Raw genomic sequence first — 26,317 nt, forward strand, 5'->3', positions numbered from 1 at the left:
CTTTAATGTCCACTGATGGATGTGGGCACTCATTTCTTTACGGTGTATTCCAGGGAATGGAATTAATGAATAAAGTAAAGGTTTTTGTCCCAAGACTTAATTTCAGGCTATGGTGTATTAAGCCAGTGTAGAACAGAACACAGTAGTTTCTCTTCTGTAAGAGAAACAGAAGCACGTATGTATGCAAGCTTGCTATATGACAGAGGTAACACTGCAATAGGGACAGAAGGGGCGCCTCGGTGGCTCAGTCGGTTAAGCGGCTGCCTTCGGCTCAGGTCATGATCCCAGGGTCCTGGAATCGAGCCCCGCCTCGGGCTCCTTGCTTGGTGGAGAGCCTGCTTCTCCCTCTCCCTCTGTCTGCTGCTCTGCCTACTTGTGCTCTCTCTCTATCTCTGTTAAATAAAAATCTTAAAAAAAATAAAATAGGGACAGAAAACAATATTTAATAAATTGTGCCCTAAAAGTTGATATCACAGGGCGCCTGGGTGGCTCAGTTGGTCAAGCGACTGCCTTCAGCTCAGGTCATGATCCGGGATCGAGTCCCACTTCGGGCTCCCTGCTTGGCGGGGAGTCTGCTTTTCCCTTTGACCCTACCCCCTCTTGTGCTCTCTCTCTCTCAAATAAATAAATAAAATCTTTAAAAAAAATTGATATCACATAGTAATGGAAAAGAAATTGGATTCTGTCTTATCCTGTATAATAAAATTAATTCCCAGTTGACTGAATCCATAAGCATTAAAAGCAAAACTTTTTAAACTTTCTAAGTCTAATAGATGGAAGGAGAAAAATATCACAACCCTGTTGTCAGGAAGGATTTCATAAACAAGATATCAAAAGCAGTAATCATACAAGTAAAGACTGATATACTGGATTATATTAAAACTAAGAATTTCCAGGGGTGCCTGGCTGGCTCAGTCATTAAGCGTCTGCCTGCGGCTCAGGTCATGATCCCAGGGCCCTGGGTTTGAGCCCCGCATCAGGCTCCCCGCTCCGCAGGAAGCCTGCTTCTCCCTCTCCCACTCCCCCTGCTTGTGTTCCCTCTCCCGCTGTGTCTCTCTCTGTCAAATAAATAAATAAAATCTTTACTACGGAAATTCTCTAGACTCTTCCAATAAAACCTATGCCATAATTGGGCATAAGAAGCTAAGGATTTCTACTCATCAAACATCATCATGGCAAATATATGAAGACTTGCTACAAAGTGGGAAATTTATAACACATATAATGTGTATAGTTTTGGTATCCAGAATATATAACAAAAAAAATGTGTTACAAATAAATTCTATATAATCTAGCAGTTCCCCTTTAGAAAGCTCTTGCCCAGCAATCACCAGAAAACACTTTTCAGAAAGGTAGTAGCAAGATTGGTTATAACATATAGAAAATGGAAATATCCAAGATTACCGTTAAAAGGAATAAATATATTCTAGTTTTTCACACAATGGAATATGATATGGTAATAAAAATAATGAATTACAGCTGATATGTAATAATAATGGATGAGTCTTAGAAACATAATATTAAGTAAAAAAAAAGTCCCTAAAAATGATTTACTAGCTGGTACTGTTTTTATAAAGCAAAAGAAAAAGAAAAACCATGGAAACTGAACAAAGTATTGTATTGATGTAGATAAATATATCATAAAACCATATTTTATCTTTTTTATTTATTTCTTTTAGAGAGCACACATGCAAGTCGAGGGGGGGTGGGTGGTGGAGGTGCAGAGGGAGAGAGAGAGACTCTTAAGCAGGTTCTGTGGCCAGTGTAGAGCCCCACAAGGGGCTTGATCTCATGACCCTAAGATCATGACCTGCACCAAAATCAAGAGTCTGGCACTTAACTGACTGAGCCACCCAGGCTCCCCCATAAAACTTTTTTTTTTTTTTTTTCTTCAGAGAAAGAGTGCATGCACTGGGGGAGCGGGGAGGGGGGAGATTGAGAATCTCAAGTAGACTCACTGCAGAGTGCAGAGCTCACCTCGGGCCTCAATCTCATGATCCTGAGATCATGACCTGAGCCGAAACCAAGGGTCGGGTACTCAGCCTACTGAGCCACCCAGGCGCCCCTTGAAATAATATTGTTTTAAAGCCATTAGGCATAGGTATCCAAATGGGGTATGGAAACCATGGTGACCCTGGGTTTGATGTTAGAGACCTAATGGAGTGAGGAGTTGGGCCATGGTACAAAGTAGGGAGAGCAGCAGTGCAGTGTAGGGTGTCAGAGGCTAAGTAGAATGAGATGGATGTTCTTGTAAAGGGAGTGTACAGGGTGGCATAGTTGTGTAAGCATCCAGCTCTTGATTTTGTCTCAAGTTAGGATCTCGGGATTGTGAGATCAAGCCCCATGTCAGGCTCCACACTTGGCGGGGAGTCTGCTTCTCTCTCTCTCTCTCTCTCTCTCTCTCTCTCTCTCCCCTCCTCTGCCCCTGCCCTCACACACACACACACACACACACACACACACACACACACTCTCTCTCTCTCTCTCTCTCAAATAAATAAATCTTTAAAACAGAGAGAATAAGTGCCTAGTGTTGGATATAGATACCAGCAAGGTTAGGAAGTTGTCCATCCCAGACTTCATTAATAAGAATTTTTAAAATTCTGTGAATAGGCATTTGCATTTCTTGTAAGCTGTCATGGTAATTCTGATGTGTGTGGTCTATGGACAGCACATGGGGAAACGTGGCACTTGGAGCATTTATATATGTAGGTGATAAGCAGGAAAGCAGAAAACATTTTTGATTGCAGAAGAAAGAAATAAGGCACAGAAGTAGAAATGAATTTGCCTGGAAAGGAGAACAGTAAAAAATAATAAATTAAATGATTAAACACTTAAGAACAGGTAAAAAGATAATAAGTTGATTGGATAGACGGATGGATGGGTAGATAGATAGATCCTATAACCAAGTATGATGTATCCCAGTTATGTAAGATTTGTTCAACAATTAAAAGTCAATTAAGGTTATTCATCACATCAAAAGGCTGAAGAAAAATCACACGAATGCCAATAAATGAAGAAACATAATTTCACAGACTCTAATACATGTTTGTGATAAAAACTCTGAGCATTCTATGATCAGAAAGAAACTACCTCAACATAATAAAGGCCATGCACAAAAAAAAACACAGCCGACAGCCTCAGTGGTGAGAGGTTGAGAGCTTTCCCCTGATGCCAGGAACGAGGGAAGGTGCCCTCCTGTGCCACTTCAACACAGCAGAGTATTAAAATTCCCAACCAGAGCCGTCGGGCAAGAAAGAAGTAAAAGGCATCCACATTGTAAAGGAAAAAATAAAATTAGCTCTGTTCACAGATGCCATGATCTTATATGCCAAAAACCTTGAATATCTCACACAAAAACTATTAAAGCTACTGAACAAGTTCAGCAAAGTTGAGAACACAGAATCCACATACAAAATCAGCTGCATTTCTGTAAACCAACAATTTTCCCAAAAGGTCCCAAAAGGAAATTAAGAAAACAATTCTTCTTACGGTAGCATCAAAAAGAATAGAATAGTTAAGAATAAATTTAGGAAGGCAAAACTTGTATGTTGAAAACTACAAAACAGGGCGCCTGGGTGGCTCAATTGGTTAAGTGTCTGCCTTTGGCTTAGGTCATGATCTCAGGGTCCTGGGATAGAGTCCTCCGTCAGACTCCCTGCTCTGCGGGGAGTCTGCTTCTCCCTTGCCCCTCCTCCCACTCATTCTCTCAATCTCTCTCTCTTTTTCAAATAAATAAAATCTTAAAAAAAAAAACAAAACTACAAAACATTGTTTAGTGAAATGAAAGAAGACGTGAATAAATGGAAAGACAGCTTGTGTTCATGGACTGGAAGACCTAATGTTAAAATACCAGAACTACCCAAAGCGATCTACAGATTCAGTGCACAATCCCAGTGATGTTTTTTATGAAAATAGAAAAACCTATCCTAAAATTCATCAGGAATCTCAAGGAATCCCAAACAGCCAAAACAATCTTGAAAAAGAATGAAATTAGAGAACTGACTCTTCCGGTTTTTTTCTTTTTCTCACCTTTTTGCACTGTCTAGAACTTTTTTCTTTGATGCTGAACATATGATGAGAGCAGACAATTTCCTTGTCCATAATATTAGGGAAACAGTTTGTTCTTTTTGCCTCAGACTCAGTAGTGAAAGACTATGTAGGAAATTCCCTGCCATGTCATTGCTTTGGTCGCAAGGGCCCTAGCAATCTGTTTGCTTATGTTTGTGTTTTTTATAATTTCTAGGGTTTTTAGTTTTACTTAGTGGAACGATAAGTGGCAGTATCTATTCCATCTCTGCCTGGAACTGGAATTGGCTTAGTTTTTTTTTTTTAAGATTTTATTTATTTGAGAGAGAGAGAGCACGCGGGAGCACAAGCTGGGGGAGAGCAGAGAAAGTGGGAGAAGCAGACTCCACACTGAGCAGGGAGCCTGACGTGGGGCTCCAGGATCACAACTTGAGCTGAAGGCAGATGCTTAACAGACTGAGCCACTCAGGCGCCCCAGGAATCAACTTAATTTTTAAAGATGTTTTTGACTGACTTAGAATTCTATTTTAACAGGCCTTTCCTCCTTCCCCTCTTTCTCCCCTTCCTCCTCCTTTAGTACTTACAGATGTTATATCATTGCCTTCTGGCTTGCATTGTTTCAGACAGGAAATCTGCACTCATTCTTATTTTTGTACTCCTGTATAGGTTGTGTATTTTGTCCTCTCGCTTCTTAAATTTTCTTGAGTAGTTTTTAGCGATTTACTATGATATGCCTTGTTTTATTTGAATTTGTATTGTTTATGGTTTGTTTAGCTTCTTGGAACTTTAAGTTTATACTTTTTATCAAATTTAGAAAATATTTGGCCATGAATCTTTGGGTTTTTTTCCCTGTGAATTTCTTTACATTGTAAATGTTGCATAATTGTGTGTGTGGTTTTTGTTCTTTTCCCAATGTTCAGGGTTTTTTGGTAGGCAGTTAAGTTACTTGTGGTTTGGCTTAGATTCTTTTCAAGACTGTTTTTAAGCTTTATTAGTGCTGGTCTTTAGTCGAGGAATAGTTGAGCTATATGGAAATGAGTGATACTCCCCTCTGGGATATCTGTGGAATGCCCTAGTATTAGGCAGTGTCCTTGCACTCTGCCTTGTGGAATCACCTGCCATCGTGTGTGAGCTCTGGGAGTTGTTCAGGTTACAACATACAGTAGGTTGGTGGTTCTTTGTCCAGCCTTATAGAATTTCACCCTGCATGTACACAACCTAGCATTTAGCAGTGTACTATGGGAGGCCCTTACAGATTTCTAGAATTACTTTCCTCTGTGGCTTTCTCCACGCCAGTACTCTGCCCCAGCAGTCCCGGTGCCCTCAACCTCTCTGCTTTCTGTTCAGTTCATCACGTTGGCTGTTCTCTGCTGTGGCTCTTCTCCTTCCACCATCACCCTCCCTACAAAGGGAAATTGCTCTAGGACCATTCTTTTTTTTTTTTTTTCCCCTTAAGTAGGCTCCACACCCAGCGTGGAGCCCCACACAGGCCCGAACGCACAGCCCTGAGATCAAGACTTGAGCCAAGATCAAGAGCTGGACTCGAAACTGGTTGAACCACCCAGGCGCCTTCTTATTTTTTTTTTCTTTCTTTTTTTCTTTTCCGTTTTCTCAGGGTCAGAGTGCTGTCCTGTTATCCAGTGCCTGCTAAGTGTTTCGTAAACCTCCAGGTTTACAGTAGTTTACTGTATTTCTAATAGTTTCTGTCAGGAGGACAAGTCTGGTATCTGTTACTCCATCACAGTCAGATGAGGAAGTCCCGTACCTTGTGTTTTACTTGCTGTCTTGTTCTTTAAATAGCCAATAATAAACATTTCCTTTAAACTTGTCTTTCTAGCTTTACTGAAGCAGCAGTTGAGATTCCCAGTCCTCCTGAAACCCCAGCCAAGCCTCCCGAACCTGAAAATACCTTGCAGCCTGTGCTTTCTCTCATCCCAAGGGAAAAGAAGGCCCCACGTCCCCCAAAGAAGAAGTATCAGAAAGCAGGGCTGTATTCTGACGTTTACAAAACTACAGAGTAAGTAGTATTACCTATCAGCTGACAGGCTTTGCAGACCTGTTATTCTTCCATGTTCGAAAAAACACTTTTGAGTATCAGAAAACATGATACAAGTGTAATGTACACAGATAAGAATCTCAGCACAAACACCTTGGTGTTCACTTTTCTCATGATACTGCCCTGTGCTGTTTGGGGCTGATTATTTTCTCAGATCTTTTTCTGGGGTGGTTGGTTTTTGTTTGTTTCATTTTTTTATTTAAATTCTAGTTAGTTGGCATAGTATAACACTAATTTCAGTATCTTCCCTCATCTTTATCTTCTCTCTGCCTGTCTAAATTATATATCTGTAGTTTGGATTCTAATGGTGCCTTTTTTCTTAATTAAACATAAGAAAAATGGCACTATGTGTGTATCTCTAATGACCTTGATGATTTTCTGCATTCATTCTTCATTCATTGAATGCTTTCTTGTTTCCAAACACTTTGTCAGATGAGTAAAATATACTTCTTGTAAGAACGTCCTCTTCCCTTGGGAAGGTACAGCTGAAGAAGCACTCTCAAGAATCTGTAGAGCTTGGGGGCGCCTAGGGGCCTCAGTCAGTTGGGTGTCTGCCTTCGGCTTGGGTCATGTTCCCCGGGGCCTGGGATCAAGCCCTGCATCGGGCTCCGTGCTCAGCAGGAAGCCTGCTTCTCCCTCTCCCCCTGCTCATGTGCACTCGCTTTCTCTCTCTCTCTCTCTCTCTCTCTCTCTCTCTCTCTCTCTCTCTCTCTCAACTAGATAAATAAAAAATATTTAAAGTAGAGCCTGAAGAGATACCACCTGTCACTGAGTAAGAGGTATCTCAGAGAATACAGTTGAGGTAGGTTCTGGAAGTTCAGTACTAGTTTGCAAGGTAGAAAAGGGCATTCCAGTTGAAGAGGATAGCCTGTCCTAGGCACATACTAGGATGCAAAGATTTTTCAGTGCTTCTGAAATGTAGTGGTGTTGTGGAAAATAAGCACTGCTTGATAGAGATCACAAAACCATGGACCTAATGGACTCTTGAGATACTTACCTCATTAAGCTGTAGGAAATTAAATAGGATATTTTTAGGAAAGGAAAAGTGCAAATATGTGTTATAAGGAGCTCTAGCCCCAGAGCGGAAAATGAATGAGGGGTGACTAATGGGAGAAACGCAGTGTCCCTCAGAAGGTCGTGACGGTCTGAATTTTGGCAAGAAAGAGTGAAATAGAAAGAGGAAAGAGTAGATTTTAGAGCTATATCTTACTTGGTGTGGTTAAAGTGATCTCCATGTAAACCACAGCACCTTATTTTGCATTGAAAAGATTTTCTATTAGGACACATGTGTGGCTCAGTTGGTTAAGTGTCCACCTTCAGCTCAAGTCATGATCTCAGGGTCCTGGGATAGAGCCCTGCATTGGGTTCCCTGTTCAGCGGGGAGCCTGCTTCTCCCTCTGCCTGCTACTCCCCCTGCTTGTGTGTTCTCTCTCTCTCTCTCTCTCTCTCTGACAAATAAATAAATAAAATCTTAAAAAAAAAAAAGATTTTCTATTTATTTGCCACTGAAGTAGATGCCACATAAGCTGTTTGTACTCTGTTCCTGCTTCTTGGATCATGAAAATGTTTTAATCATTAAGCTTATTAGTTTCAGCTCCCAAAATAGGAAATTCTCTCAAATATCCAAGACTTGAAGAAGATAGACATTCATTTTCCTTTAATGTAAAAAACGTTATGAAGTACACACTTCAGGGTTAATGTGGGAACTTCACAGTATCTTCAGGGATCTAGAATCCTTTCTTTCTGTTCTTCCATCTCAGCATTAAGCTTCCATTTCTGTGGTTACCTGTTATTCCAACATAGCTGCTAGAGTTCAGCCATAAGGTCATCATTTTAGAAAGCAGAAAAGAAGAAAGGGAGTATAAAAAGCATGCAGCTTCTTTGCAAGGAAACAGTATGAAGTGAATGTGTCTTCCCATCCCCAACCCCAAAATTCATAATTTGAATCCCTAGTCCCTGATGTGATGGTATTTGGAGGTAGGGCTTTTGGGAAGTAATTAGGTCATGAGGGGGTAGCCCTGGTGAACAGGATTAGTGGCCTTAGAAGAAAACACAGAGAGGTGATCTCTCTCCACTGTGTGAGGAGTAGCAAGAAGGTGGCATTGCAAGCCAGGAAGAGTGTTCTCACTGGAATTCAACCCTGATCTTGGACTTTCTAGCCTCCAGAAGAGTGAGAAATAAAAATTTGTTTTTTAAGCCACCCATTAATGTATTACAGCAGCCCAGACTGACTAAGAAAGGAAGCTTACAAAATATAGTCCCTGGCTAGAACATAATCACAGAACCACACTTCAGCCACATCAGGCTGGGAAATAATGGTTAATATTTCAGATGATGGTGCCTAAAAAAAAATTAGCATTCTGTAACTATAAATGAGAAAATGGAAATGTATTTTGGAAAGAGCTATTTTAGTTATAATTTTAAGCAATGTTCTCAGTTTTCTGCTCAATAATTTTAAGTTCAATTTTTATTTCTGTGTGTACTAATGTACTTTTTGTGAATTAAATCCCTTAAAAAAGGAGATTAATAATAAAGTCAGACTGTGAGTCAAAAGATCAGTATCTTCAACCACATCGGTGTTTTAAAATGTCTCTCATCAGGGGAGGCCTGGGTAGTTCAGTTGGTTAGCGTCCGACTCTTGATTTTGGCTCAGGTCATGATCTCAGGGCTGTGAGATCGAGCCCTGTATCAGGCTCTGTGGTCAGTGGGGAGTCTGCTTGAGATTCTCTTCCTTTCCCTCTCCCTCCCCCTTGTTTATGTAAGAACGAGCTACTCACCTCTTAGAAATGAGGAAGACAATGGGTTTATTTTGGAATATTTTGAAGAAATTGATCAGACTGATACATGTATACATTTTTACAAATTGTGAAGCCAGTATATTTTTGTGGGCTGGTTGGTTATTGTTTGTAGCAATTTGGGGTTTTTTCTTTGTTTTGTTTTTTAATTAATAAATAATTATTTAGAGCAGTTTTAGGTTAACAAAATTAATATAAAGTGATGAGAGTTTGCATATAACCCCTGGCCCGCACAGCCTCTCCTACTTTCAACATCTTGCATCACAGTGTTAGATGTATTATGATCAGGAACCTACACTGTGACACATCATTATCCCCTCAAAGTCCATAGTTGACGTTAGAGTTCACTCTTGGTGTTGTATGTTGTATGGGTTTTCATAAATGTATGACGTGTATCCACCACTGTAATATCCCACAATGATTTCCCTGCCCCAAAAATCCTCCATGTTCTGTCAGTTTGTTTTTGGGCCACAGCATGGTACAAAGAAATTGCAGAGTTACTCTTTTGTATGTAAATCATCATAGGTTTTAAAAAGTTATGAGGGGATGTGATTTCACTCATACATGGAATTTAAGAAATGAAACAAAACAAGGGAAAAAGAATGAGACAAACCAAGAAACAGACTCTTTACACCCTAGAGAATACACTGATGGTCACCAGAGGGGAGGTGGGTGGGGTGGCAGGGAAAATAGGCGATGGGAGAGGAAGGAGTGCACCTGTCATGATGAGCACTAGGTGATACATGGAAGTGTTGAATCACTGTATTGTACACCTGAAACTAATATCACACCATGAAATAGAGTAATCGCAGTGTCGGGGTGTTGGAAAGGGTAGGCTCTTGAAAATGTTGATGTTATGGGGACGCCTGGGTGGCTCAGTCGTTAAGCGTCTGCCTTCGGCTCAGGTCATGATCCCGGGGTCCTGGGATCGAGCCCCACATCGGGCTCCCTGCTCCGCGGGAAGTCTGCTTCTCCCTCTCCCGCCCCCCCGCTTGTGTTTGTTCCCTCTCTCGCTGTGTCTCTCTCTGTCAAATAAATAAATAAAATCTTTAAAAAGAAAATGTTGATGTTAAAATTGAAAGGGATCAAATATTGGGTGGATGGTACGAATTCAAGGACAGGGCTAGAGTCAGTGATGATCCCAGTGTTTTATTTTGTATTCCTGGTTGGATAATGATATCATTAGTGAAAATACCAGAAACAAGTGTTATAGATAGTACTCCTTGGTTTAAGAAAACCTGTATTATTAATATACCTTTATTTAGGTACCAAAAATGTCTAGTAATACAGTCAACAGATTACTAACAGAGGTTAACCTGCTTATTAGTTTTCTGTGCCTCCTGTAGCAAGTTACTTAAGTTACTTGAAGCAGCACAGATTTATTATCTTACAGTTCCTGGGGTCAGAAGTTCAAACTGAGTCTCTCGGGGCTAAAATCAAGGTGTTGGCAAGGCTGCAGTCCCTCTGGTGGCTCTAGAATAGAATCCTTTTCTTGCCTTTCCAGCTTCAAAAAGCTACCCACATTTCTTGGATTGGGGCCCCTTCTGTCTTCAAAACCAGCAATGACAGATTGAGTCCTAGCATTTTAACACTTCAACCTTATTCTCTTGTCACTGACTTTGCCTGTTTTATGTTCCTCTTTCATTTATAAGCTCCCTTGTGATTATATGGGGCTCACCCAGATAATCCAGAATAATCTCCCCATCTCTAAATCAACAGATAAGAGACCTTAATTCCTTCTTCATATTCCCAGTTTCTGGGGATGGCAGTGTGGGCATGGGAGGAAGGGTGGATATTCCTGTGCCTACTGTACCACTCTAGGTTATGGGATTTAAATCAGGGAAGTGGGGTTTGCACTTCTCATTTTATGTTTGTCTTTATTTTTTGAAGTTATAAAAAAGCTGTATTACTTTTGGAATTTAAATTTAATTTTATCTAAAAGGAATTTAAAAGACTATGTTAAATCAGATATATATCAAGTGAATTGGAGATTGAACTTCAGACTTGAGTATTTTGGTGAATATTTTGAGTATTAGTTTCTCTGAAATCATAAAAATGAAACTTTATTAATGAAATGAAGCTGTTGAACTATATACTTTGTATATTGATGGGAGTACTGAAGCTAATAAAAGGTTAAATGACTTACTCAGGTCACACAGATCATTTTTAGGTAAACTAGGGTGAAAATTCAGCTTGTCTGATTTTTATTTTAGTCACTAAGAAAATGAAAGTAACCCTAGTAAAGGTTTTCTTTTATATCATTTTATCTTTGGGGCACGTGGGTGGCTTAGTTGGTTAAGCATCTATCTGCCTTTGGCTCAGGTCATGATCCCAGGGTCCCGGGATCACACCTCACATCCAGCTCCCTGTTTAGCGGGGAGTCTGCTTCTCTGAACTCTGCCCCTCCCCCTGCTGGTGCTTCCTCTCCCTCTCTCTCTCTCTCAAATAAATAAATAAATCATTTTATCTTTATTGAGCTATAATTGATATCCAACATCATGTAAATTTCAGGTATGCAACATAATGATTTAATATTTGTATATATTTGTGAAATGATCACCACAATAAGTCTACTTAACCTCTGTCAGCATACATAGTTACAAAATTTTTTTTTGCCATGAGAATTTTTTTTTTTAAGATTTATTTTTAAGTAATCTCTACACCCAGCATGGGGCTCAAACTCATAATCCCAAGATCAAGAGATACATGTTCTACTCACTGAGCCAGCCAGGTGCCCCGCCATGAGAACTTTTAAGATTTCTTTTCTTGGACGCCTGGGTGGCTCAGATGGTTAAGCATCTGCCTTCGGCTCAGGTCATGATCCCGGGGTCCTGGGATCGAGCCCCGCATCGGGCTCCCTGCTAGGCGGGGAGTCTGCTTCTCCCTCTCCCTCTGCCTCTGCCTCTCTCTCTCTCTCTCTGACTCTCATGAATAAATAAATAAAACATTTAAAAAAAATTTCTTTTTTCCTTTCCTTTCCTTTTCTATTCTTTTTAAGATTTATTTATTTATTTTAGAGAGGGAGAGAGCGTGGGGGGGGGGGGGGGGGAGAGACTCTCAAGGAGATCCCCGCTGAGCGCAGAGCCCTATGCGGGTCTCAATTTCACGACCCTGAGATCACGACCTGAGCCAAAATCAAGAGTCTGATGCCCAACTGACTGAGCCATCCTGGTGCCTCAAGATTTATTTTCTTAGCAACTTTCAAATATACAATCTAGCATTATTAACTATAGTTGCCCTGCTGTACATTACATTACGTTCCTATGGCTAGTTTATTTTTATAACTGGAAGCTTGTGCGTTTTGACTCCCTTGACCCATTTCACCCATCCTGGGCCCCCGAAGATCCCTGCTTCTGGCAACACGAATATGTTCTCTATATCTATGAGCGTGGTATTTTGTTTTTTGGGTTTTTTTTTAGATTCCACATATAAGTGAAATCATATGGTATTTTTTTTCTCTGTTTGACTTCCTTCACTTAGCATGATGGCCTCAAAGTCCATCCATGTTGTTGCAAATCACAAGATTTCATTCATTTTTACGGCTGAAAAATATTTCATTGTAAATAGATATGTATCTACATTTACTTTATATATATGTTTTCTTTATCCATTCATCCATCCACGGACATGTAGGTTGCTTTCATTTATTATAACTAGTGCCGCAGGGAACATGGGGGTGCAGATATCTTTTCCAGGTAATATTTGCATTTTCTTTGGATAAATATCCCAGAAGTGGAATTGCAGGATCATATGGTTAGTTATATTTTTGATTTTTTGAGGAATCTCCATGCTGTTTTCTTTTCCACAGTGGCTGCGGCAGTTTTCATTCCCACCAGCAGTGCACAGGGGCTCCCACTTCTCCACTCCTTCCCAGCATGTTATTTCTTGCATTTCTCATCTTTTTGGTAACAGCCATTCTAACAGGTGGGAGGTGATAGCTCATTGTGGTTTTGATCTGCTTTTCCCTGATGATGAGTGATGAGCATCTTTTCATGTGTCTGTTAGCCTTCTGTATGTCTTTGGGAAAATGTCTATTCAGGTCAGATCCTCTGCCCATTTTTTTAATCGGATTGTTTGTTTTTTTACTGTTCTATGAGTTCTTTATATATTTTGGATATTAACCTATTATCAGATAGATGATTTACAAATATTTTCTCTCATTCAGTAGATTGCTTTTTCATTTTGTTGGTGGTTTCCTTTGCTGTACAGAGGAGCTTTAGTTTGATATAGTCCCACTTGTTCATTTTTGCTTTATTTGCCTTTACTTTTGGTGTCAAATTCAGAAAATCATTGTCAAGACTGGTGTCCCAAGTAAAGTGTTAAAAACAAAAGTACCTTTGTGTTTAATGTATTTTAATTAATTTTGTGCTTAAATATATATGACATGTAACTAACCATTTTAATAATTCTAAGTGCACTGTTCAGTGGCATTAAATACACTACCTTGTGCAGCCACCATCCCTATCCATCTCCAGAACTTTTTCATCATCCCAAACTGAATGTTTTATCTCTAAAGTATACATTCTAGTCTCTCCTCCAGTGCTGTCCAAGTGAAATGATATATGTAAAATGACTGGCACACAGGAGGTGTTCAGTGTCTTCTGCACCTCACTGTCCCCAAGAGTGTGTCTTTTATCCTTTCTTTTTCTAAACAGTTTTATTGAGATGTATTTCACATACCATACAATTAACCTATTTTAAGTGTAGAAGTTAATAGTTTTTGGTATATTACATTAATTTTTACCATGTAGGTATAAATACTTATATAACAAATTTTATATGAATTTATGTATTTATATTATATTTTATTACTGAAATTCCTTATTGTGGTAAAGTACCAGAATTTGCCATTTTCACCATTTTTAAGCATACAATTCAGTGTCATTAATTGCATTCACAATGTTGTGCCGTCTTTACCACCATTTTTCCAACATTTTTCTTTTCTTTCTTTGTTTCTTTAAAGATCTGATTTGTGAGAGAAAGTGAGAGAGAGCACGAGTGGGGAGAGGCAGAGGGAGAGGGAGAAGCAGGGAGCCTGATGTGGGGCTCAGTCCCAGGACCCTGGGATCATGACCTGAAGTGAAGGCAGATGCTTGACTGACTGAGCCACCCGGGGGCCCTCCAACATTTTTCATTCCCCCAAACAGAAAGTCTAACCACTAAGCAGTAACCCCCACACCCTGGCCTCCAGTGTGCCTTCATCTTCTGTCAGTTTGCCTTTCATAGCTGCCCCATGTAAGTGAAATCATACAGTATTTGTGCTTGTTTTGTCTAGATTCGTTAATAGTGTCTTCAGTGTCAGTGTATTTGTAGCATTTGTCAGAACGTCATTCCTTTGTACGACCGTATAACATTCCATTGTGTGGATGTGCCACAGTTTGTTTACTTTCTCACCTGTTGAGGAACACTTGGGCTGTTTCTACGTTTTGGTTCTTGTGAATCATGCTGCAATGAACTGGCATAGGTGTATTTGTTCAGGTCCCTGATTTCAGTCCTTTGTGGACATACTTAGGAGTGAAATTGCCAGATCCTTATAGGTTTAGTTTTTTAAAGAACACCAAACTTTTGCACAGTGTCTGTACCATGGACTGTGGTAAACTGATTTGAGATCTTCTGCTTGAACGTATGTGTGTTTTACCTATAAATTTCCTTCTTACTGTTACTTTTACTGTATCAGATAAGTTTTGGTTGTTTGTGTTTTCATTCTCATTAATTTCCAGATACTTTCCAATTTCCCTTGTGATTTCTTGTTTGACCTATTGATTGTTTAAGAATATGTTGTTTGAGGGGCGCTTGGGTGGCTCAGTCATTAAGCGTCTGCCTTCGGCTCAGGTCATGATCCCGGGGTCCTGGGATAGAGCCCCGCATCGGGCTCCCTGCTCAGCGGGGAGCCCGCTTCTCCCTCTCCCACTCCCCCTGCTTGTGTTCCCTCTCTGTGTCTCTCTCTATCAAATAAATAAAATCTTTAAAAAAATATATATGTTGTTTGATTTCCACACATTTGTGGATTTTCCAGATTTCCCGATCAGAAAAAAATACTCTGTACAATTTCAGTCTTTAAATCTGTTAAGACTTATTTTGTGGCCTAATATATGACCTATCTTGGGGAATTTTCTGTGTGCATTTGAGAAAACTATGTAATCTGTTGTTGCATGGAGCATTCTTTATATTTCTGTTAGATCTAATTGGTTTGTAATGTTGTTCAAATCCGTATCGATCTGTGTGGTTGTTCTAACCATTACTGAAATTAGTTGAAGTCTCTAGCTATTCCTGCACAGCTGTTTCTCCCTTCAGTTCTGTGAATACTTCCTTCATACATTTTGGGTCCTTTAATGTTTACTGAGTATAATGATGACTGCTTCTAAGTGAACGGACTTTTGTCAATATTTAATGTCCTGTGTGTGTCTCTCTCTCTCTTTTTTTTTTAAAGATTTTACTTATTTATTTGACAGAAGCGAGAGAGGGAACACAAGCAGGGGGAATGGGAGAGGGAGAAGCAGGTTCCCCACGGAGCAGGGAGCCCGATGTGGGGCTTGATCCCAGGACCCTGGGACTCCGGGATCATGACCTGAGCTGAAGGCAGACACTTAACGACTGAGCCACTCAAGCTCCCCTGTCCTCCTGTGTCTCTTCTAACAGTCTTTGATTTCAAGTCTCTCTTGTCTGATACTGTAGTATAGTCATTCTGCTCTCTCTTGGTTACTATTTACTTGGAGTATCTTTTTTCCATCGTTTTCCTTTCAGCCTGTTTGTTTCCTGACCTAGAGAGTCTCTTGGAGCTCCTGGGTGGCTCAGTCAGTTGGGCATCTAACTCTTGATTTGGGCTCAGGTCATGATCTCAGGGTCTTGAGAGGGCCCCACATCTGGGTTCTCTCTCTCCCTCTGCCCCTCCCCCTGCTCATGCCTATAAGCGTGCTTTCTCTCTCTCTCTAAAATACATAAATAAAATCTTTAAAAAAATAAAGTGAGTCTCTTATAGACAGTATATATAGTTAAATCATGTTTTTTATCCATTTTGTTTCTCTCTGCATTTTGTTTGGAGAGTTTAATCAACTTACCTTTAAATAATTACCAATTGGGGCACCTGGGTGGTTCAGTCCTTAAGCGTCTGCCTTCGGCTCAGGTCATGATCCCAGGGTCCTGGGATCGAGCCCCGCATCGGGCTCCCTGCTCAGCGGGAGGCCTGCTTCTCCCTCTCCCACTCCCCCTGCTTGTGTTCCCTCTCTCGCTGTGTCTCTCTCTGTCAAATAAATAAATAAAATCTTTTAAAAAATAAATAAAATAATTGCCAATAAGGAAGGACTTACACTTGCCATTTTGTTATTTCCCCTGTCTTACAGCTTTTTGACCCTCATGTCCTCCATTACAGTCTTCTTTTCTGCTTAGTTGATCTTTTTGTAGTGACGCATTTTGATTCCCTCCAGTCCCTTTTGGGTATATTCTGTAGCTATTTTCTCCGTGGTTACCATGGAAATTACATATAACTTCCCAAAGATATAACTATGTAATTTGAATTGATACTAAGTTAATTTCAGTTATATACGAAAGCTGTACTCCTGTAAAGCTCCATATCCCCCTTTTATGTTACCGAAGTTACAAGTTATTTCTTTATTTTTTGTGTGCCCAGAAACATACATTTATAAGTACTTTTTATGCATTTGTCTTCTAAATCCTGTTTCCTATTCTCTTTTTCTGTAGTTTCTCATCATGATTAAAGAATAACAGGCTCTTCTTGCCTTTCTTTCCTATAAGAAAATTAAAAAATCATTTTTTAAAATAAAATAATAAAATAAATAATAAATAATAAAAAATAATAAAATAATAAATGATACTTTCAATGTGGTCAACAACCACATTCGGAAGTTACTTGTTTTTATAAAAGAAGCAAATAAGAAGGCATTAACAGAAAGGATTAAAGAACTCTCCACGTGTGATTTGGCCTCTAATGTGGAGTAGAGCCATCAGGCCATCACTGTGTATGTTTGCGGAAATTATAAATCATGATTTGTTAAAGCTCAGTCTTCCGCTTAGGAATGGAGATGGGTTAGGAGGGAGTGGACAATCATACTGACATTCTGCTCTCTCTTATAGAGGCTTCACTCTGTCCCATGTTCACGGCCAGGGAAAAAGTGTGTTTGCAGCTGCTGTTAACTAGGCAGCAGCTGTGTTGCTCTATCCCCCTCTAGTGGTAGTAAAGTGACTTCATTAACAATTGTTATTTCTGGCTTGACTGTTCTTAATGTAGGCCTGACAGGCTTAACAGATAACAAGATTTAATATACTCTAATAACAAGATCTAAGATGCTTCAAAAAATTATATTCTCGGGGCGCCTGGTTGCTCAGTCGGTTAAGCGTCTGCCTTCAGCTCAGGACATGATCCCGGGGTCCTAGGATTGAGTCCCGCATCGGGCTCCCTGCTCAGCGGGGAGTCTGCTTCTCCCTCTCCCTCTGCCTCTCACCCTGCTTGTGCTCTCTTGCTCACTCTCACTCTCTCTTTCAAATAATTAAAATCTTTTTAAAAAATTAATACCAAAAAAATTATATTCTATACATACAATGGAATATTATTTACCCTTAAAAAGGAATGAAATTTGGAAACCTTCTACAAAATATATGTGCACACACCCATGTGTATTAATAGTCTACTACCATGTAACAAAATTACCACAGTCTTAGCAGTTTAAAACATTACCCACCTATTATCTTGCCTATAATTTCCCCAGAATTTCAGGAATCTGGGCATTTCAGCTCTGTGTCTCACAAGGCTTGAATCAAGGTATCAGCTGCCTCTATGATCTCATGCAAGGCTTGACATTCTCTTCCAAACTCATATTAATTTCTTGTAGTTGCAGAGCTCAGTGGTGGCTTTCTTCTTTAAGGGCAGCAGCAAAGAGAAAGAGAGTCTGCTTCTTCAGGTCTCTGAGCTCAGGGAAAACCTAAGCCCTTGGTGAGATACAATTCATATACCATACAGTTATCCCATTTATTATATACACTTCAGTGACTTTTGGTATATTCACAGAGTTGTACATTCATTACCACAGTCAATTTTAGAACATTTTCATTATCCCAAAAAGAAACTCCACATACTTTAATGATCTCCCCTAATTTTCTCATCTACTTTCATCTACTTTCTGTCTCTGTAAATGGAACTTCTCTGGACATTTCACAAATGGAATCATATAATATCGGCTTCTTTGTGACTCATTTATTTCACTTAGCATATTGTTTCCAAGTTCATACATGCTCTAATATGTATCATTTCCTTTTTCTTCCCAAATAATGTTCCATTGTTGGATATACCACATACCCCATTTCATTTACCCATTTGTCAGTTGGTGGACATTTGGGCTATTTGTACTTTTGTCTTTTTTTTTAAGATTTTATTTCACAGAGACCGAGCACAAGCAGGGGAAGGGGCAGAGGGAGAGGGAGAAGCGGGCTCTCTGCTGAGCAGGGAGCCCGATGCGGGGCTCAGTCCCAGGACCCCGGGATCATGTCCTGAGCCGAAGGCAGACGCTTAACCAGCTAAGCCACCCAGGCACCCCGTGAGTTATTTGTACTTTTTTGCTATCATGATTAATGCTGTTACGAACATTTTTTATACATCTCAAAATACAGTTTTTATAGTCTCATAATATCTGAGTGTGTAGATATATCGTAGCTTATCCAACCAGCCTGCCAGGAAGAGGGCATTTCAGTTGTTCCTAATGGTTCCTACTATAGATAATGCCCAGGGGCGCCTGGGTGGCTCAGTCAGTTAAGCGTCTGCCTTCAGCCCCGGTCATGATCCTGCGGTCCTGGGATTGAGTCCCACATTGGGCTCCCTGCTCAGTAGGGAGTCTGCTTCTTCCTCTCCCTCTGCTCCCTCCCCACTTGTGCTCTCTCTCTCTCTCTCTGTCTGTCAAATAAATAAATAAAATCTTAAATAAATAAATAGAGAAGAGAGAGAAATAATACCCAATATGTCCCTATCTTGTTTGATATTTTGGAGATCTATCCTCAGGGTAAGTTCAGAGAAGTAGAATTAACTGAATTCAATAATAAGTGTACATATAATTTTGTAAAGATTGCCTGATTATGCTTCTCTTACAGTTGTATCTTTTTGCAGTCTTTCTAGAAATATCTGAGAGTGGCTATTTTTCCACAGCCCTAATTATGTTGTCACACTTGTAAATTTTTACCAATGTGATAAGTGTGAAATGTTATCTCCAGGGAGTTATAATTTGCATTTTTCTCATAAGTGAAATTGTTGAGGATCTTTTCATATATGTACAAGTCATTTAATTATCTTTTTCTGTGAATTGTCTATTTTTTTTCCCATTTTTCTTTCAGCTTACCAGTCTTTTCTTTTTCCCCCTTGATTTTTAAAAGGCCCTTATAGGGGCGCCTGGGTGGCTCAGTCGTTAAGCATCTGCCTTCAGCTCAGGTCATGATCCCAGCTCCTGGATCGGGCGCCGCATCGGGCTCCCTGCTCCGCGGGAAGCCTGCTTCTCCCTCTCCTGCTCCCCCTGCTTGTGCTCCCTCTCTCGCTGTGTCTCTCTCTGTCAAATAAATAAATAAAATCTTTTTAAAAAAATTTTAAAAAGGCCCTTATACATTAAGGAAATTTGCCCTTTGTGATATAAATTGCAAATATGTTTTGTCAGTTTGTCATTTGTCTTTTGTGCTTATTGGCCGCATGTCTGTGGTTATCCCAGTAGCACATTGTGTTGAACCACCATAGCTTTGTGGAAAATTTTAAATCGGGAAATATGATTCCTCTAACTTTGGCTGTTCTGGTTTTTCCCAACTTTGGCTAATTCTGGATCCCTTGATATTTTCAGATGAATTTTAGGATCAGTTTATTGATTTCTGCAAAAACAGCCAGCTGGGCTTTTGAAAAATATCTGTATATCAATTTGGGGGGTGCTTTACAATCCTAACAGTATTAAGTATTCTTTTTTTTTTTATTATGTAGTATTAAGTACTCTTAACATGGGATATTTTCCTAGTTATTTAATCATTTGAAATCTCTTTTAACAATGTTTTTAGGTTTCAGTGTACAGGTTCTGCACTTCTGTTAAGCATATTCTTAAGCATTTTATTCTTTTGAAGCTTGTAAATGGAAATTTTTTTTAAGATTTTATTTATTTATTAGAGAGAGAGAGAGCATGAGCCGGGGGTAGGGGCAGAGGGAGAGGGAGAAGGTAACTCCACGCTGAGCAGGGAACCCGATGTGGGGCTCAACCCCAGGACCCCGGGATCACGACCCAAGCTGAAGCAGATGCTTAACCAACTGAGCCACCCAGGAGCCCCATAAATGGAATTTTTTTTCATTTTTGGATATTTATTGCTAGTATATAGAAATACAATTGATTTTTCTATATTGATCTTGTGTCCTACAATCCTGCAACCTTCCTTAACTCAGTTATTAATCCTAATAGTATTTTAATGGATTTTGTCCTTTGGGGACTTTGCTTATAATGATAGTTTTTATCATGCAAAGTTTATAATGCTTTGCGTTTTGATTTTCTGTTTTTACTATGTTTCTGGATTTTTTTTAAGTTTTTATTTATTTATTTAAGTAAACTCTGCACGCAACATGGGGTTCGAACTCATGACCCAAAGATCAAGTGTTGCATGCTCTTCTGACTGAGCCAGGCAGGCACCCTGTGTTTCTGGATTTTTGAGTCATAATTAAATAAGCTTTCCCACACCCTGTTTTGTTTTGTTTTTAATTTTATTTTATTATGTTAGTCACCGTACATTACATCATTAGTTTTTGATGTAGTGTTCCATGATTCATTGTTAGCATATAACACCCAATGCTCCACGCAGAACGTGCCCTCAGTACCCATCACCAGGCCAACCCATCCCCCCTAAAACCCTCAGTTTGTTTCTCAGAGTCCATAGTCTCTATGGTTCATCTCCCCCTCCGATTTCCTCCCCTTCATTTTTCCCTTCCTACTATCTTCTTCTTTTAACATATAATGTATTATTTGTTTCAGGGGTACAGATCTGTGATTCATCAGTCTTACACAATTCACAGCACTCACCATAGCACATACCCTCCCCAAAGTCCATCACCCAGCCACCCCATCCCTTCCACCCCCCACCACTCCAGCAACCCTCAGTTTGTTTCCTGAGATTAAGAGTCTCTTAATGGTTTGTCTCCCTCTCTGGTTTCATCTTGTTTCATTTTTTCCTCCCTTCCCCTATGATCCTCTGTCTTGTTTCTCAAATTCCTCATATCAGTGAGATCATAGATACTTGTCTTTCTCTGATCGGCTTATTTTGCTTAGCGTGATGCCCTCTAGTTCCATCCACATTGTTGTAAATGGCAAGATTTTGATTTTTTGATAGCTGCATAATATTCCAATGTATATATATACCACATCTTCTTTATCCGTTCATCTGTTGATGGACTTCTGGGCTCTTTCCATAGTTTGGCTATTGTGGACATTGCTGTTATAAACATTGGGGTGCACATACCCCTTCTGATACATTTGTATCTTTGGGGTAAATACCCAGTAGTGCAATTGCTGGGTCATGGAGTAGCTCTACTTTTAACGTCTTGAGGAACTTCCATACTGTTTTCCAGAGTGGCTGCACCAGCTTGCATTCCCACCACCAATGTAGGAGGATTCCCCTTTCTCCACATCCTCGCCAACATCTGTCGTTTCCTGACTTGTTAATTTTAGCCACTCTGACTGGCCACACCCTGGTTTTAAAGGAATTAAGAAATTTAGCCTTGCAGCGCCTGGGTGGCTCAGTCATTATGCGTCTTCCTTAGTCTCAGGTCATGATCACAGGGTCCTGGGACCGAGTTCCACATCGGGCTCCCTGCTCCGCGGGAAGCCTGCTTCTCCCTCTCCCACTACCCCTGCTTGTGTTCCCTCTCTCACTATGTCTCTCTGTCAAATAAATAAATAAAATCTTTTTTAAAAAAAGAAATTTAGCCTTGTTTACTTCTAGTAATTTTTTTTCTTTTTAAGTAGGCTCTACACCCAGTGTGGGGCTTGAACTTATGACCCAGAGATCAAGGGTCGCATGCTGTATGGACTCAGCCTACCAGGTGCCCCTCTTCTACTGTTTGATACTGATTTTCGCATCTAGTTCCCTGGTCTATTTGCAGTTTATTCTGGTCTATAGTATTAGGGTAGGCTATATAATCATTGGCTAAACTGAAGAAGAAAGTTAATATTTGCCCACTATGTGTTAGTTACTGTGCTAAGCACTGTACATATATTATCTTATTTAATCCATTCAGCTGTGCTTAAAGTACTTAAATACCGTTTGGTTGTAAAAATATGGTTGACTTGTCTGGAACATTTGATTAATTCCTACTTACATGGAATGCTTGCTCTAGATAAACATGTATATTTTGACGTTACATACTTTATGAGATAAAACATCGGGGCTGGTAAATTTTACATAGTAATCTGAAAATGTAATCTTAACTTTTTACTTTGTTTAAAAATGTGTCATGCTCCTCAGTGCTTTTAAGTTGTGAGGTAAAATGGGTTTAATAGGAGGGTTAGGGACAGATGGCATCACAAAGAAATATGCTTTCATACCCTCCCCTCTGAGTATCCCATCCCCAGTACAAACACTGCCGTGCTATTGAGCATGAAAGAGTATTACAGGGGTTCATTCATGCCCCTTCTGTCTGTAGGTTTTGTTCTGAAATACTTGAGCCAGGTATGATTGTAATTTACCTTTTAATCGGTAATAGGATTTTCCTTTTACTAGGATCCTGGAAGTCTCCCTATTGATAGTTGTACTATAAAATCATGTAAATTTACGTTAGTCTAAACAAAATAAAATTAGTAAGATAAATCAGTTATAGAAAGTAGTATTCATTGGTAGAGTGTGTTGAGAGAAATGTTAACATTGTCAGCAAGGTTGTTTGCGAAATTAGTATTTTCAAAAGTTTAACTGCATGTGGTGTACAGAGTAGATTGTTTAGGGAGAAAGAGGCTTAGAGTCACATGATTCTTAAATTCAGTAAGGGAAGTGCATTAAGTTGTGATTATAGAATTAGTCTCAAATCCCGACTCCCTCACTCACTAACTAGGTATATGCATTTGGGCGTGTTACTGAGCCTAGGTCCTCAGTGTCCTCATCTAAAACAGCGGCACTGATGAAGAGACCTGTGGAGGATTAAATGGTTGATACATATGAAGTAAGTATTCAGTAAATTTTTAAAATGTCTTACTCCATTGTCACTAATTGTGACCTCAGATGAAATTAACTCCTCCAAGACTCTTACTTCCTCTGCATACAGTAATATGACCTCATCGGGATTGTTACTCCTCTACTTAGATTTCTTTTAAGATAGTTATTTTCTACATAACATCCAAAAGATCCACCATGATCTAGTATAACCTATTTTTCTAGTTTTATCTCCATAACCCTCCTTAAAGATTTTTTTATTTGAGAGAGAGTGCATGTGCAAGCAAGCATGCGAGAGCAGGGGAAGGGGCAGAGGGGAGGGAGAGGGAAAGAATCTCAAGCAGACTCCCCACTGAGCATGGAGCGGGACATGGGGCTCAATCCCACAGCCCTGAGATCATGACCTGAGCTGAAACCAAGAGTCAACACTTAACCAACTGAACCACCCAGACGCCCCTTTGTTACACTCCTTAATCTATTCATTCCTCTTACCCACAACATCTGATAATTTTCCCTGGAGCAATTTGCTCCGTCCTTTCCTCTCAGCATTTGTCCTAGGTGTTTGCCCTACGTGGTAAAAACTACCTTCCTCCCTCCCATTTATTTCCCACTCATTCTTTCAAATCTTACTCAAAATCTGAAATGTTTTCTCATTAAATAAGTGTCCTTAATTCTCCTCTAGTTGAAATTAATTTTGCTTCTCTTTTTCCACTAGTAAAGCTTAGTAGCACCTTATGAGGTATGAGTTTAATTGCATTCTGAGAGGTAATCTGGGCATGTTTGCTTCCATAAACTTCTTTAGGCCATGAGTTCACTTCGTTTGTCTTATAAGTCTTACAGAATCTAGTGGTTTTTAAAATATATTTTAAAAGAAAAGGAATAGAACCAACCGCCTGAATTCCTAAAATATAATACATAGGACTTAAAATCTTAGAAAATTTTAAATTCTAAGAGTAGCATCTGCCCTCTTACTTGGCAACAAATATGAAAGGATATTATTTCAGTTTATGCTTTTCCTATTCACCGAAGAAATACACTCCAAAATGCAGTAAATGCCAGATTTTGTCTTGAAAGTTTGTATTGTGAGTGTGTATAAAAAAAAAGTTTCTGTGGTCCATTATTATTACAGTTTGTATGCTCCCTTGACATTTATAGAGAACTTTTATATACATTGTCATTTAAGTCAATTATATATATATATATTTTTTTTTTTTAAGATTTTATTTATTTATCTGACAGAGAGTGAGAGAGGGAACACAAGCAGGGGGAGTGGGAGAGGGAGAAGCAGACCTCCCGCTGAGCAGGGAGCCCGATGCAGGGCCCGATCCCAGGACCCTGGGATCATGACCTGAGCCGAAGGCAGACGCTTAATGACTCAGCCACCCAGGCGCCCTTTAAGTCAATTATATTTAAGTGCATCTGTCATAGTCCTAAACTCTTAAGAGATTCAAAGCATAACAATCTTTCAGATATGTTCTATTATGTTTTCCACTAGAACAGTGTTTTAATTTAACTCCAGTACAGTTTTGTTTTACATTTCACCATGATTTGGGTCCTATCTTTCCTATAGTTATTTGGTGTTAAAGAAATATACTTAAACACGAATCTAAATAAATTCTATTACCAGAGTAAATTCGATTATTATACAAAATTTAATATTTTCCCTGTATCATATATTTGTTCTCTATTTTTATGTATAGTCTGTGATAACTTAATAGATGATCACAAGATTGTACAGAAACACTACATACCTTTCATCCAGATTCATCTGGTGTTGATACTGAGCCACTTCTTTCTCTACTTCCCTCCCTGCCTCACCTCTTCTCTCCTCTTGTGTGTGTATGTCTCTCTCTCTCACACACACATACTTTTTCCTTTGTTATTTAATAATAAGAAGTTATAAACATTCTGACACATTACTCATAAATATTTCAGTATGTATTTCCTAAGACCAAAGGACATGTTCTTACATAAACAGTATACAAATATTAAATTCAGGATCTTTAACATTACTACTGTACTTTTACCTAATGTACAGTTCATAATCAGCTTTCACTCATTGTGTCAATAATGTCCTTTATAACAACTTTTTGAACAGATTCAGGATGTATTACATCTCGTTGACGGGTTTGCTGCTTCTCCTTTAATTTGGAACAGTGCTTCAGCCTGTGTTTGTCTTTCATCATTGACACTTTTGAAAAGTACAGAAAAGTTGTTTCATAAAAGATCATTAAATTTGAGTTTTTCTGATGTTTCTTCATGAATAGATAAAGTTTGTGCATTTTTGGCAGGAGCACCACAAAAATGTGACGTTTTCTCCTCAGTGAATCCAGAAGCATAGGGTATCACTGCGCTGTTGGTGCTGCTCGCTGTGATCGGCCACCGTGCCATCCAGCAGGTTATTTCATTGTAAAGTTTGAGTTTTCCTATATAATAATAAGTAATGTTTGTAGAGATGCTTTAAAAGTATGTTTTCAAACTTTCACCCAGTAGTTTTAGCATCTGTATCTAATTTCTAAATATTACATTCTTTTTCTAGTTTGAAATATAATTGACATATAAAATATTGGTTTCGGATATATAACATAATGATTCAATTTGTATATATACTGTGAAATGATCACCATCACCACACGTACTGACAGTTTTGTTTCTTGTGATAAGAACTTCTAAGATCCCCCACTCTCTTAGCAACTTTCAACTGTGCAATACAGTTATTATTAACTGTGGCCCCCACACTATGCACCACATCCCCAGGAATTGCTTATTTCATAAGTGGAAGTTGGTTATCTGTTGACCACCTTCACGAATTTCACCCACCCTGCAACTCTGCCTCTGGCAACTACCAGTCTGTTTTTTATATCTGTGAGTTTGGGGTTTTGTTCTTGAAGATTCCACATATGCGATAGATCGTATGGTATTTGTCCTTCTCTGTCTCACTCATTTCACTTAGCATAATGCTTCAAGGTCCGTCTGTGCTGTGACAAATGACAGGACATCCTTGTTTGAGAGAGAGTGAAGGGGAGGGAGAGAGAGTTTTTTTTTTTTTCCTTTAATTTATTTTGGGGGGAGAAAAAGATGTATTTATTTGAGAGGGTAGGGGAGAGGGGCAGAGAGAAACAGTCTTAAGCAGACTTCATGACACTGAGATCACAACCCGAGCCAAAACCAAGAGTCGGTCGCTCAACACACTGCACCACTCAGGCGCCCCAGAACGTCCTTCTTTTTTATAACTAAATAGTACTCTTATTTTTATGTGTGTACATACATACACACATTT

At 39.4% G+C, this 26,317-nt stretch overlaps 1 protein-coding gene across 5 annotated transcripts in view; it reads left to right on the plus strand.

Annotated features, from left to right (window-relative positions):
• Positions 1–26,317, plus strand: part of ASH1L (ASH1 like histone lysine methyltransferase) — a 196,858-nt gene that overhangs the window by 96,172 nt on the left and 74,369 nt on the right. For 3 of the 5 annotated variants that reach the window (XM_073888529.1, XM_025858965.2, XM_073888530.1), the window contains exon 6: positions 5,867–6,046. The exons of the other annotated variants lie outside the window; for them this stretch is intronic. In XM_073888529.1, coding sequence (XP_073744630.1) covers positions 5,867–6,046 — 180 coding nt within the window. The remainder of the gene's footprint in view (positions 1–5,866; positions 6,047–26,317) is intronic. 5 annotated transcript variants of the gene reach the window in all.

This window comes from Callorhinus ursinus, unplaced genomic scaffold (assembly GCF_003265705.2).
Source record: "Callorhinus ursinus isolate GAN/ISIS: 27379988/994484 unplaced genomic scaffold, GSC_fseal_2.0 scaffold92, whole genome shotgun sequence".
Lineage (NCBI taxonomy): Eukaryota > Metazoa > Chordata > Mammalia > Carnivora > Otariidae > Callorhinus > Callorhinus ursinus.